This window comes from Bufo gargarizans, chromosome 7 (assembly GCF_014858855.1).
Source record: "Bufo gargarizans isolate SCDJY-AF-19 chromosome 7, ASM1485885v1, whole genome shotgun sequence".
Taxonomy (NCBI): Eukaryota; Metazoa; Chordata; class Amphibia; order Anura; family Bufonidae; genus Bufo; species Bufo gargarizans.
Window position 1 is genome coordinate 138,077,374 of NC_058086.1, and position 13,374 is coordinate 138,090,747.

The window sequence follows — 13,374 nt, forward strand, 5'->3', positions numbered from 1 at the left end:
ACGGGAAGCCAGATTCTCTGCTATGGAACCTCTCTCCAATTGATTTTGGTTAATTTTTATTTATTTAATTTTTATTTTAATTCATTTCCCTATCCACATTTGTTTGCAGGGGATTTACCTACATGTTGCTGCCTTTTGCAGCCCTCTAGCTCTTTCCTGGGCTGTTTTACAGCCTTTTTAGTGCCGAAAAGTTCGGGTCCCCATTGACTTCAATGGGGTTCGGGTTCGGGACGAAGTTCGGATCGGGTTCGGATCCCGAACTCGAACATTTCCGGGATGTTCGGCCGAACTTCTCGAACCCGAACATCCAGGTGTTCGCTCAACTCTAGTAGCGGCCCCTCCACCACCTGATGACAATATGATGGCTCCTATGAAAGCTCATGAGCCAGGACCCTCCCATGAGCTTCAGGATGAGGTGACTGACACACCTGATGTGGGAGAAGAGGTGGAGGTGGAAGACGCTGGACCCTCCCAGCCTCCACAAGAAACCCCCACCACTCTAGAGGATGTTGTAACCAACCCCCGCCAAGAGGGTAAATATGTGCACATAGAAATATAATTCTATATCGATACCATGTAATCTGAATTGCAAGTAATATAATTTTATTTTCTAATCCTAACAGTACTGCTGTTTTTGAAAAAAAAATGGAACAAAATCAGCGGGAACAGAATGCCGGCATGCGCCAAATGCAGAGGCTGATAGCCAAGTTTAAGAAACAGCACCTTAAACAAAAGAGGGATATGTTAATGCTTTATAATAAAGTTAAAAAGTTGCCATAGAGACATGTTTGTTATTTTGTTAATAAATATTTATTTTGTTCTGTTCTAATGTCTGACTGCATTCTTTCATATTGTTCTGTGTTAGCATAATTTCTGTCTGTCCTGATCATTTTGAGTTTAGTGTAGACCGTACCCTCCACTGTTACCTTAACCTGCTACTGCTGATGCTGTCTGTCCTGATCTGTATGACTCTGCACTAAGACTTAAGGGCCTTCCTGCAACCTGACAAATTTAAATCTATATATATATATATATATATATATATATATATATAAAAAAGGATGTATATGTATGTATGTTCCGCAAAAACTCAAAAACACAACCATCAAATTCAATAAAATTTGGTATAAACATCCCTTGCTACCTGGAAAGAAATAATGCGGGGGTCTCAGCTCTCTAGGACGTACCGTTCCCGAGATATTCCTAAAATATCACCTGCATTAGCAAATACAAGCCTGCCTCCAGCCTTTAACTTAAATCCTAACTGCCAACTGACGGACGCTATGAAGTTCACAGTTAAAGGGCCGGTCACCGTGAAATTTACTGATAAAGGGTCGACCATTGCTAAAGTCACTGTTATTTTATATATATTTCCAATAAATAAATACCCGAGCAACGCTGGGTGCACAGCTAGTTTATGTATTAAATAACAATATCAAGCATACGAAAGCAAATGATTAAACATAATAAAATATTTATTTATAAATTAGAAAGTAGGTAAAATATAAAATACAAAAAAATTAAGGCAAACTTTGTAGTTCTTGCTGTATCTCCAGGAGCTCTTCATTATGCATCTTCCTCTGCTCCTCGAGCTTCTTGTAAGCATCATCCAGCTGACGCTGATGCCTGTGTAACCGAGCCTGAAGTAGGCCTATTTTTTTTTTTTCTGCTTTTATAGCCAGCATTGACTTGGCTTCTGATTTCCGCTGCTCAAGGAGACGCCTTTTAAGTTTTCTAATAACTGTTAGGATAAAAAAAAAAAATTACAATTACTTCCAATTATGATGAAGGCAGTTAGTGGTTTGTGTGGAGTTTTTGTTACAGTACTGTCCATTTACAGAACAATTTATTTTTTATTTACAGTTTTTAAAATTATATAGTTGTTTATTTATTATTTCAATATAGTATAATGTTATTTAGTGGGTTAATTAATGCAAGTTCATTACAGTATAATAGTATTTAGTTGGTTTCTTTGAGATGAAAGAACAATCTACACTTTTGTGTTGCTAAGCATTTCTGTTGGCCATGGCCAATATGAATAACACATTAAAGTTCTCATCTTAAAATATAACTTCTAATACAAAAGAGCTATAATTTTTTTATGCAAATTGAGGACTAAAATTTTTTTAAAGGGATTTTGGACACACTACAAAATCCAAATAGTCTTATATAGACATAGTCGTGGCACCAGGTCTCTGAGATGCCATAAATTTAAAGACAATAATACATACTCAGCCCCTTATCTGCAAGATAATAACGGACTTATTATGATGGTCTTTGATATGTTTGTATCTTATATTTCAAAGGCCCATTTATTCCGCCATGTCTCCCTTTTTATTGTATATACGACAGATGAAGGGACTGGTGAGTTCTTGGAAGCTCGCTATGTGACATATTAAGTATTATTTTATGGCCATTAAAATGTATCATCAAGCCACCACAACTCTTATTTTGTATTTATTAAAGACAGCACAGAATTACTTGGTTATAGTTATGTAATGTTTAATGTGAATTAGTTGGATACTTTATGGTTTTAATGTAGATTACAGATTTATTTTGCTTTAAAAAAAAAATATATATTTCTCTACTTTTCGCTTTTTTAAATCATTTTAGGCCCTTTTTGTTATAAACATCGTATGGATATTTAATTATATAGCTGTGTGCACATATTTACCCTCCTGATGGGGGGTGTAGACCTCCTTGTCCCCCTCTTCTGGAGGTGGGGGAGAGGAATCCCCTGGCTGTAATGGTCCTCCTCGATCAGTGGAGGGTCCAGGCTGCTCCTCCAACTCTTCCTCCTCACCCATTTGCTGTACAGGAGGAACGGGAACACCTGTAATCACAGAATGTTAAGAATTTAGACAAATCAACTAATAAGTCATAACAAAGGTAAATAAAATAAAAAAATATCCTATATGGAGGGATCTGCATGGGATTCTGATTATCCACACGGTGGATTTGCCTCATTATGTGTTTATATTACATGACAAAACAAGTGTTACAGATGGCTATAACGGGACTAACTTAAAAAGTAGTATGACGTAAAAGAGGTTATTTGATGGTATTATGTTGGGTATATTATATTTTTGGGCTGTCATCGTTATACTGTCTGCACAGCCGCATTTTAAATATCTGCTGTCCGTCTTCACTCACAGTTGATTTAGTTGTCATGGTCACTTTATTAATAGAAGGAGGGGTAAAGTCGCTTGCAGAAAGGTGGCGAGATGACTAGATTTCTATATGCTATTTAGGCACTGTTTAGTGCTGTTCTATTCAGCAGTTAAAGGGAGTCTGTCATGTAAAATCCTCTTTTTAGTCCACTAATATCCTGATCTCCCTTACCTTACCCCTATTACAATATTACCTTTCAGATAGCATTTAATAGGTTAATTACTGTGTGTGTGTGTGTGTGTACATATATATTTGTAGAAAGGCACAAGGGACTATAATAGATGGAAGATATGTGTCACCGCGGACCCTGGCCTGGTTGAAGTAGGAGCCACTAGTGCACGGCCATGGTCAATCTGAATAACACATGAAAGTTCTCATATTAAAATTTTACTTTTAATACAAAAGAGCTATAAGATTTTTTGAATGCAAATTGAGGACAAAAATTTGTTAAAAGTGAATTTAAAAACACTACTTGACACTTCGAAGACTGGATTACATTTTTAAGAGGGATTTTGAACACACTACAAGATCAAAATAGTCTTCTATAGACATGGTTGTGGCACCAGGTCTCTGAGATGCCATCAATTTAAAGACAATAATACGTACTCAGCCCCTTATCTGCAAGATAATAGCGGACTTATTATGATGGTCTTTGATATGTTTGTATCTTATATTTCAAATGTCCATTCATTCCGCATTGTCTTCCTTCTTATTGTATATAAGACAGATGAAGGGACTGTTGAGTTCTTGGAAGCTCGCTATATGACATGGTAATTATTATTTTTGGGCCATTAAAAGGTATCAAGCCGCCACAACTCTAATTTGGTATTTCTTAATGAGAGTACAGAATTACTTTGTTATAGTTATGTAATGTTTAATTTGAATTAGTTGGGTACTTTATGGTTTTAATGTAAATTACTGAGTTTTTTTATTTGATTTTTTTATTTATTTATCTACTTTTCGCAAATTTAAAACATTTTATGCCCTTTTTCTTATAAACATTGTATGGATATTTAATTATATAGCTGTGTGCACATATTTACCCTCCTGGTTGGGGGTGTAGACCTCCATGTCTCCCTCTTCTGGAGGTGGGGGAGAGGAATCCCCTGGCTGCGATGGTCCAGGCTGCTCCTCCTCTGCCTGCTCAGCCGACTCTTCCTCCACACCCGTTGCTGCGACCACCTTCTTTTTTGAAATTCTTCGTCGAAGAGAAGGAACAGGAACACCTGTAATCACAGAATGTTAAGAATTTAGACAAACAACTCATAAATCATAACAAAGGTAAATATATATAAAAAAAAATCCTATATGGAGGGATCTGCTTGGGATTCTGATTATCCACACGGTGGATTTGCCTCATTTTGGTGTTATATAACATGCCAAAACCATTTTTACAGATGGGTAAAACTGGCCTAACTTAAAAGGTAGGATGATGTAACAGGGGTTATTTGATGGTATTATGTTGGGTATAATAATTTTTTGGGCTGTCATCGTTATACTGTCTGCCCAGCCACATTTTTGATACAATCGTACCTTTCATATAGCATTTAATTTGTGGTTTATGAGGTTAATTTACTGGGTGAGGTGTTAGTGTGTGTGTATATATATATATATATATATATATATATATATAGGAGAAAGGCACAAGGGACTATAATAGATGGAAGATATGTGTCACCGAGGATCCTGGCCTCGGTGCAGTAGGAGCCACTAGTGCATATGTCCGCAGCAGTTGCTGACGGACACTTTGGTAGTTAGCATAGCTGTGAAAAGCTAATACGGGATGGCTCTTATTGGGAGTAGTCATAGAGTTGGGCGGGTGATTACTCAACACAATCCAGGCCAGGTTTGGAATGGCTTGCAAAAGTCAGCCAGCAGGGTCAGGTGGGGATGATTACATGGCTGGGTATTTGTGTTTGGAACTGAGTGAAAGACCAAAGGGTCTCTGCTTGGATACAGAGGACAATGCAAGATACTCTGTGGAATTTATGGTACTGTGCCTTAGGCTACTTTCACACTAGCGTTCGTTGGTCCGCTCGAGAGCTCCATTTGAAGGGGCTCACGAGCGGACCCGAACGCAGCCGTCCAGCCCTGATGCAGTCTGCTTGCAGCGTTCGGGTGTCCGCCTGGCCGTGCGGAGGCGTGCGGATCCGTACGAGGCTATTTTCACACTTAGCTGTTATATGCTAAAATAATGCAGACGGATCCGTTCTGAACGGAGCCTCCGTCTGCATTATTATGATCGGATCCGTTCAGAACGGATCCGATCGAACGCTAGTGTGAAAGTAGCCTTACTTGTGTAATAGTTTTTTTCTTTAAGTGTCGGCTGGAGTAAGCCGATTAATGCTGCCTGTTGATTGTTTGTGTGCCAACAATAAAGGACACTTGTTATTTTAAGATTTCCCTGGAAAAATGCTTCTGTGTATTTATCTGAAGGCTAGCATTTGTGAATCTCTACAATATATATATACTAGTCAATGACCCGGCGTTGCTCGGGTATTTATTCATAGCAATTTTATATTAAAAAACAGTGACTTTCACAGTGACCGGCCTTTTAATGTTGAGTTTCATGGTGACCGTCCCTTTAACAGTTATTTTCACGGTGACCGTCCCTTTAACATTGATTTTCACTGTGAACACCCCATTAAAAGTGAGTTTCACGGTGACCGCCCCTTTAACAGTGACTGATGGTGACCGGCCCTTTAACATTGATTTTCACGGTGAACGGCCCTTTAAAAGTGAGTTTCATGGTGACCGTCCCTTTAACTGTGAACTCCACAGCGCCCGTCAGTTTGCAGTTAGGATTTAAGTGAAAGGCTGGCAGGCTTGTATTGGCTAATGCAGTTAATTTTTTTTTTATATAACTCAGGAATGGTACGTCCTAGAGAGCTGAGATCCCCGCAAGATTTCATTCCAGGTAGCAAGAGATGTGTATAGCAAGAATCATTGAAATCGATTGTTGCGTTTTTGAGGAACATACATAAATACATACATACGTATATATATATTCTTGAATCCCATGCAAATTGTAGGGGGGGATGTATGTAATGGTCGGGGACTTTGACCTAAATACTTAATCATGTTTGCAGTTTATGTAGATATAAACAAAAAGACCTATATATATTTATGTGTGTGAAATGTATGAAATCATCCGGTGACATCATACATCAGTACCGCGCTGGTATAACAATAAATATACAATCTCAGCGAGGTAGAGATGTATGATGTAACCGGACGATGTTGTACACGTCACAGCAGGTATTAAGTAATCATTTGAAAAGGGATGAAACACGGATGTAGCAGAGGTAACACACATGTTTTAGGAGATGTGTTATGTAAACTTAATGCAATTAAATGCGTTACGCTATTTTTTTAAATGGCTTTTGTTTCAAGATTACGGGATGAATTAATACATTTTAGAGGTTGTGTGTTAACCATACTACATCTGTACAGATTAGCAGCATTACTGAATGTATACATTACTTAGTGTTGTAGAGAGATACAAAATTCATGTAAGCATTATACCTGGGCGTAATCGCTCACTATACTCTTTCACGAGTTCAGGGTGAAGCCGCTTCAGGTCGCAAAATTTCTTCTGGATTGCTTCCTTATCGTACTTTTTTCCATGTTTTAGATAAAGCTCAGTTCGGACAGATGTTATTATCACCTCTTTTTCTTTGTGCTTATTTGTGAGATGATAGCCCCGCTCCAGAAAGCGCTGATATATAATCCCCATTGTTTTATCATACAAATATAAAAAAAATATCCTCAACAAATACACAAAAATGAAGTTACGCCTTTGAAGGGGAAATATTAGATTTAATGTTACGGTTGTAAGATCGGATTGTATTGCGATTGTGTGTGTGTGGGGTCTGACCAATCATATATTGGCCAGCTGAGCAGAGATGTACCTGTCTAGTGAAGTGACGGTATGGTATGGGGTGTAAAGTTGTTTTGCATCTCCGTGGTGCACCCTGGGTAACGCTAAATAAACAAGCAAAAACTTTTGGTCCAACAAAAAAACCTCATGAACATAACATTCAATCTATATATATATATTGTGTGTATGGTATATAGTGTGTGGTATATATTGTATGGCAGGAAAACGGACGTGCTATGTGCATGTGTTGTCCATGCTACTGAAATGGTGCTGCGAAGTAACAAGAATACTTAGTGCATCAATCTGTAATATCTACTAGGGTCCATTCACACGTCCGTAAAAGGGTCCGCACCCGTTCCGCAATTTTGCGGAACGGGTGCGGATCCATTCATTCTCTTAGGGCCCGGACGTGAAGCGGAGAGAACACTATGTGCTCTCCGCTTCCACATTTGCGGAGAGCGGCCCCGAACTTCTGGGTTTCGGCCACGAACTTCCAGTCCGCAGCAACTTCCAGTCCGCAGCTCCACAAAATATAGAACAAGTCCTATTCTTGTCTGCAGCTGCAGACAAGAATAGGTATTTCTATAGCGGGTGCTGGCCGGGTGTGTTACGGATCCGCAATTTGCCGGTACGCAACACGGGTACGCAACACACCACGGACGTGTGAATGGACCCTTATTGGGGGGGGGGGGGGGAGAAAAAAATAAAATAAAAAATAATCAATGTAGTTCTTATTGGCATATATGAATATTTTGCAGTTGATCTACAAATGAATAATTTATGCATTGTTCTAGTGTTGCAAAATATTGTCTGGCATGCATGCAATATATACTAAAATACAGTACTGTTATACAATATTACTTACAGTTAGAATAATTTTTTCTTCATCCTCAGTGAATGCTTTTCGAACCATTTTTTCGATAAGAATTTATTTTCGGAAGAAAGAAATTCTAATACACTCTAGTGTGAACCAAAGTGAAACCACAGGTCATGTGACGCGATTACGTCATAATATCGCGTTGTTTCATATTTTCGGCTAAAACTAATCGGGAATTCGAATATAAATAGACTATACACCAGTGAACCTACTTCTTTTAATATAGAAAATAATCGAGAAAAAATATCGTAATTTAGATTATTTTTTTTCCAACTAGTACATATATTCGGCATACTGCTCCTCGACAAGCATCCTCGTCACCATAGGAACAACTGTGGGTTAGAATATACCATCGGATCTGAGTGCAGGAAAAACTCAGATCCGATGGTATATTATATAACCCACAGCCGTTCCCATGGTGACGGGACGCTTGTCGGGGAGCAGTATGCCGATTAAAGGGGTTGTCCAGGTTCAGAGCTGAACCCGGACATACCCTTATTTTCACGCCGGCAGCATCCCTGAGCCTAGCATCGGAGCATCACATGCTCCGATGCGCTCCCGTGCCCTGCGCTAAATCACGCAGGGCACGGGCTCTTTTGTTTTCAATAACACACTGCCGGGCGGTAACTTCCGCCCGGCAGTGTGTTCGGTGACGTCACCGGGGTTCCAAACAATGCCTTTGCCCTGTGCAATTTAGCGCAGGGCAAAGGAGAGCATCGGAGTATGAACTGCTCCGATGCTCATGTCAGGGGGGCTGCCGGGTGAAAATGGAGGGCTGTCCGGGTTCTGCTCTGAACCCGGACAACCCCTTTAAGTGAGATAACAGTACACATCGAAAAAATTATTCGAAATAACGAATATATTCTTACTATTGCTCTAACCGTCTTTTAGAATATTACGAATATTCTAAAAGACGAAGTTAGAGCAATATTACGAATATTCGTAAAATACACATATAGACTGTAATTTAGCTAATATAGTGCTATATATTTTTTTTTTGCCAAATTTTTTTTTGCCTCTTCTGCACTTCATTTTTTGAAAATATGTACACTATTAAAAAAAAGAATATAGCACTATATTAGCTAAATTACAGTCTATATGTGTATTTTACGAATATTCTCAATATTGCTCTAACTTCGTCTTTTAGAATATTCGTACTATTGCTCTAACTTCGTCTTTTCGAATATTACGAATATTCTAAAAGACGAAGTTAGAGCAATATTACGAAATTTCGTAAAATACACATATATATTGTAATTTAGCTAATATACTTTTAACAGTGTACATATTTTACAAAGCTTAAGTTCAGAAGAGGGAAAAAAAATGAAAGAAAAAAAAAATGATTATAGCACTATATTAGCTAAATTACAATATATATGTGTATTTTACGAAATTTCGTAATATTGCTCTAACTTCGTCTTTTAGAATATTCGTAATATTCGAAAAGACGAAGTTAGAGCAATAGTACGAAATTTCGTAAAATACCATTGCCTTATACTAATATACTAGAAAAATCGCAACACGCGATTAAAATAATCGCATATTATTCGCGAAATTTTAAATAATTACGAATATTCGATTTCGACGAATATAACACGAATATTCACTCGAATATTCGCGATATATCGCGAAATCGAATATGGCACCTCTCGCTCATCACTACCCATCAGCAGCAAATGTTCTGAAGAATTTTTTTTTATGTAGATAATGGTCTCATAAGTCTAGAGTCTACAGAATCGACTGCAATCAAACTAGTGAAAGAAAGCCAAGAGTCATGCACAAGAGGAAACCTGTGTCTTCGCAAATTCTTCTCAAACAATAGAGAGGTACTGGAATCTATCAGTGACTCTGAACGTGCAGCAACAATGAAGAATGTAGATCTCAATTATGATCATCTTCCAGTTCAGAACGTACTTAGATTGGGATGGAATGTAGAGAACGACAAGTTCTTCTTTGAAGTATCTATAGAAGAGAAAGTTGCAACTAGACGTACCATTCTTTCTGCATTGGGGCTCTGGGCTCCAGTAATCCACAGAGCAAAAGAAATACTTCAAGAATTATGCAGAGAGAAGTTGGGATGGCATAAGCCCATACCTGAAAATTTGAGGCCAAGGTGGGAGAGTTGGTTAAGAGACTTACAAAACTTGAAAGAAGTTTGAATACCCAGATGTTTTCTACCTCATGATTTCGGAAAGTACAAGAAAATAGAACTTCATCATTTTTCAGATGCCAGTAGTTATGGTTATGGTCAGTGCTCCTGCATCAGAGTTATAGGAAAATAAAAAATACACTGTGCCCTTGTTATCGGGAAGGCCAGAGTTGCACCTACCAGTATTCAGACAATATCAATACTTGAACTGTAGCTGTAGTTTCAGCATCCATAAGCAAGCTTTTGAGAGAAGAATTGGAATTGCAAATAGATGAAGAATATTTTTGGACAGACTCGCAAGTAGTGATGGACGAACATCTGATGGGACGGTTCGCAAACGTGATCGCTCGAACTCGCTCAAATGTACGCGAACCGCGGGTCCCATTAGTAGATGCGCACACATAGTACCACAACATGGACACTGACATACCAGAAGCATTAATTGATTTTACGATCTACAAGCATTCTTTTTTTATCGGCAAAATTTCTGCTAAATATTAATCGCAAGAGCACATGGGTTCTGAAGGCGTGGCCTACAGCAACTGGTTTGCACCAACTAGAAATTAGATGGATGCAATGGTTGGAGCGAAGTTCTACGAGGAAGAGGAAGAACTCCTGGTGACTGTAAGTAATCTTATTTTAAAGTAGTGTATTTGATTACATTTCACCTGCATGTCTGAACAATCGGTTTATATGCATAAAGAGTGTTATAAAATAAAACACCAGTGCGACCTTCTGCGATTCAAATTTTTCTTAAGTGCACCAAACTTCACATTTTATAAGGTCTCACTAGCTATTATTGATTTTTGCAAGTTTTCCTGTGACATCACACCCACTATGTTAGGTTACCCTGAAGTGTGGCCGAGCGCACGGCGTCATTGGTTGCTAATGCTAACCCGCTATGATGCCGTGTGCTTCTTGCCGCCATCACTGTACAGTAATACACTTGTATAGATCATACAAGTGTATAACAGTACAGCGGTGGTGGCCTGGAAGCGCACGTCGTCATAGCAACCAATGATGCCATGTGCTTGTCCACTCTGCAGGACGGCAGGACGGGTTTGTAGTTTTGAAAAAAACACGCCCATGTGCATGCGGCCTTACTGTTACGGTTAGAAGATGGGATTGTATTACGACTGTATGTGGGTGGGGTCTGAGCTATTAGATACTGTCCAGCTAAGCAGAGATGTACCTGTCTAGTGAAGTGACGGTACGGTATGGGGTGTACAGCTGGTTCGAATCCCCGGGATGCACCCTGGGTAACTCTAAATGAACCAGCAAATACTGGCGGTGCAGGCGGCCTAAATCTAATATTTCTATTAAATACTTTTAGCAGTTTACTTGAGTAAATTATTTTCAATACTATTATTGTTAAAAATGTAGATTATATGCTTGCATTTTTCTCTTGCAGCGGATGTTGGGTCGGGGCTACGACCGCACCCAGTCCCACGCCGAGAAACAGAGGATAGTGCGGGCCCACGCCGAGAAACAGAGGATAGTGCGGGAGTTGGCCTATGAAATGTGGTGCCAAATGGGTCGCATACACCGCCGTCTGGCCATTATAAAGAAATGGTCAGACAAGAAGCGAAGACAGCCCCGTTTCATAAAAAGAATTTGGGACGAAAAATGCCCAGGTACATACGTAAATAACTTTTGTATGTTTTGCCAACACTCTGTAATGTATACAGTACTAAGCAAAAGTATTCACCCCCCTTGACTTCGTTCTTTTTTTTGTTGACTCACCCCCTGGAATTAACATGGATTGTTTGAGGATTTCTATCATGAAATTTGTAGAACATGCCCACAACTTAGACCTTCTTTTAAATTGGTTAATTGTAAAGCATACAACTAATAGGACAAAATAATAATTGGGAAATGGAGAGATGGTCACGCGCCCGGAGGAGATTGAGCGAAAATTTGTTAAGTACTATAATATTCTATATACAAACAACAAAAACCAGCAGGATGGAGATATTGAAAAGTTCATGGAGAAAATCAACCTCCCTAAATTAACAGAGCAGGAGTATAAAATATTAAATTGACCTATAGATCTAAAGGAATTATCTGATGCTGTCGGAACTATTCAGGGAAATTCTTCCCCAGGGACCGACGGGCTCCTGTTTGAAATTTATCGCCAATATGGGGATATAATCCTGCCAATGCTATTACAGATCTTAAATGATTCCTATTAGACAGGCCAGCTACCTGCGTATCTATCTGAAGCAGTGATTACTCTTATTTTAAAAAAGGGCAAGGATGTGAGAGAGATCGGTGTGTATTGCCCGATCTCTATCTTAAATACAGACTATAAAATCTGCTTAAAAGTATTTGCTAATAAACTAAAGGGAGTCATTGATAGAAATTAGGATTTGAGTGGCTCTAATTTGTGTGGGGAATTCTGGTTGGGTGCACGGTCAAATGTAAACCCCCATTTACTTAATAAATGCTGAAAGAAATGGAATGACCGGCACTCACAATATACTAGGGTCACGCAGAAGATGCTCGATTTAAAATTTATTCACATCTATAACACACATAAAACATCTAGATTGGCCAATATTACTAAATTACAATAAAAAATTACAATATAAAATACTGGACCACCTGAATCTACAACCGTAAGGTCTTAATGGCTAAATAAGTCACAACATACTGATGTTCAAAATAATCGCTGGTTTGTTGCAGAAGTTCGTAATCAGACTCTGGTGGAGTAATAAATCAGATAGAAAAGCTGCTTCAAAAAAATATTTTCAAAAGGAAAAAATATTTTCGAATGGAAAAATATTTTCGATGGGTGTATGTGGTGGTGTAGGTTGACGTGGCGGTATAGGTGGAAGCAGCTGTGAAGAAGGAATAGGTACAGTAATGCCCATAATTATTCATACCCCTGGCAAATTTTGACTTAAAGTTACTTTTATTCAACCAGCAAGTAATTTTTTGATGGGAAATGACATAGGTGTCTCCCAAAAGATAATAAGACGATGTACAAGAGGCATTATTGTGGAAAAGAAAACATTTCTCAGCTTTTATTTACATTTGAGCAAAAAGTGTCCAGTCCAAAATTATTCATACCCTTCTCAATAATCAATAGAAAAGCCTTTATTGACTATTACAACAATCAAACGCTTCCTATAATTGCAGACTAGCTTTTTGCATGTCTCCACAGGTATTTTTGCCTATTCATCTTTAGCAATGGGCTTCAAATCTTTCAGGTTGGAGGGTTTTCTTGCCATCACCCTGAACTTTAGCTCCCTCCACAGATTCTGAATTGGATATAAGTCTGGACTCTAGCTGGGC

At 38.6% G+C, this 13,374-nt stretch overlaps 1 protein-coding gene across 1 annotated transcript; it reads right to left on the bottom strand.

Annotated features, from left to right (window-relative positions):
- Positions 1 to 1,520: 1,520 nt before the first annotated feature.
- On the bottom strand, positions 1,521 to 6,907 carry LOC122944199 (SR-related and CTD-associated factor 4-like). Its single transcript, XM_044302424.1, has 4 exons — positions 6,697 to 6,907; positions 4,215 to 4,397; positions 2,675 to 2,833; positions 1,521 to 1,741 (listed from the first exon to the last, which is right to left on the bottom strand). Exons 1-4 carry the CDS (start codon positions 6,905 to 6,907, stop codon positions 1,521 to 1,523), a joined length of 774 nt encoding a protein of 257 aa, XP_044158359.1.
- Between the last annotated feature and the right edge of the window lie 6,467 nt (positions 6,908 to 13,374).

Excerpts from the sequence above, each read along its gene's own strand:
- LOC122944199 (XM_044302424.1), bottom strand. The coding sequence starts at position 6,907 with ATGGGGATTATATATCAGCGCTTTCTGGAGCGGGGCTATCATCTCACA. Across the intron at positions 4,398-6,696 it reads TAGTGAGCGATTACGCCCAG|GTGTTCCTGTTCCTTCTCTT; the intron begins GTATAATGCTTA and ends CTGTGATTACAG. Across the intron at positions 2,834-4,214 it reads CTACACCCCCAACCAGGAGG|GTGTTCCCGTTCCTCCTGTA; the intron begins GTAAATATGTGC and ends CTGTGATTACAG.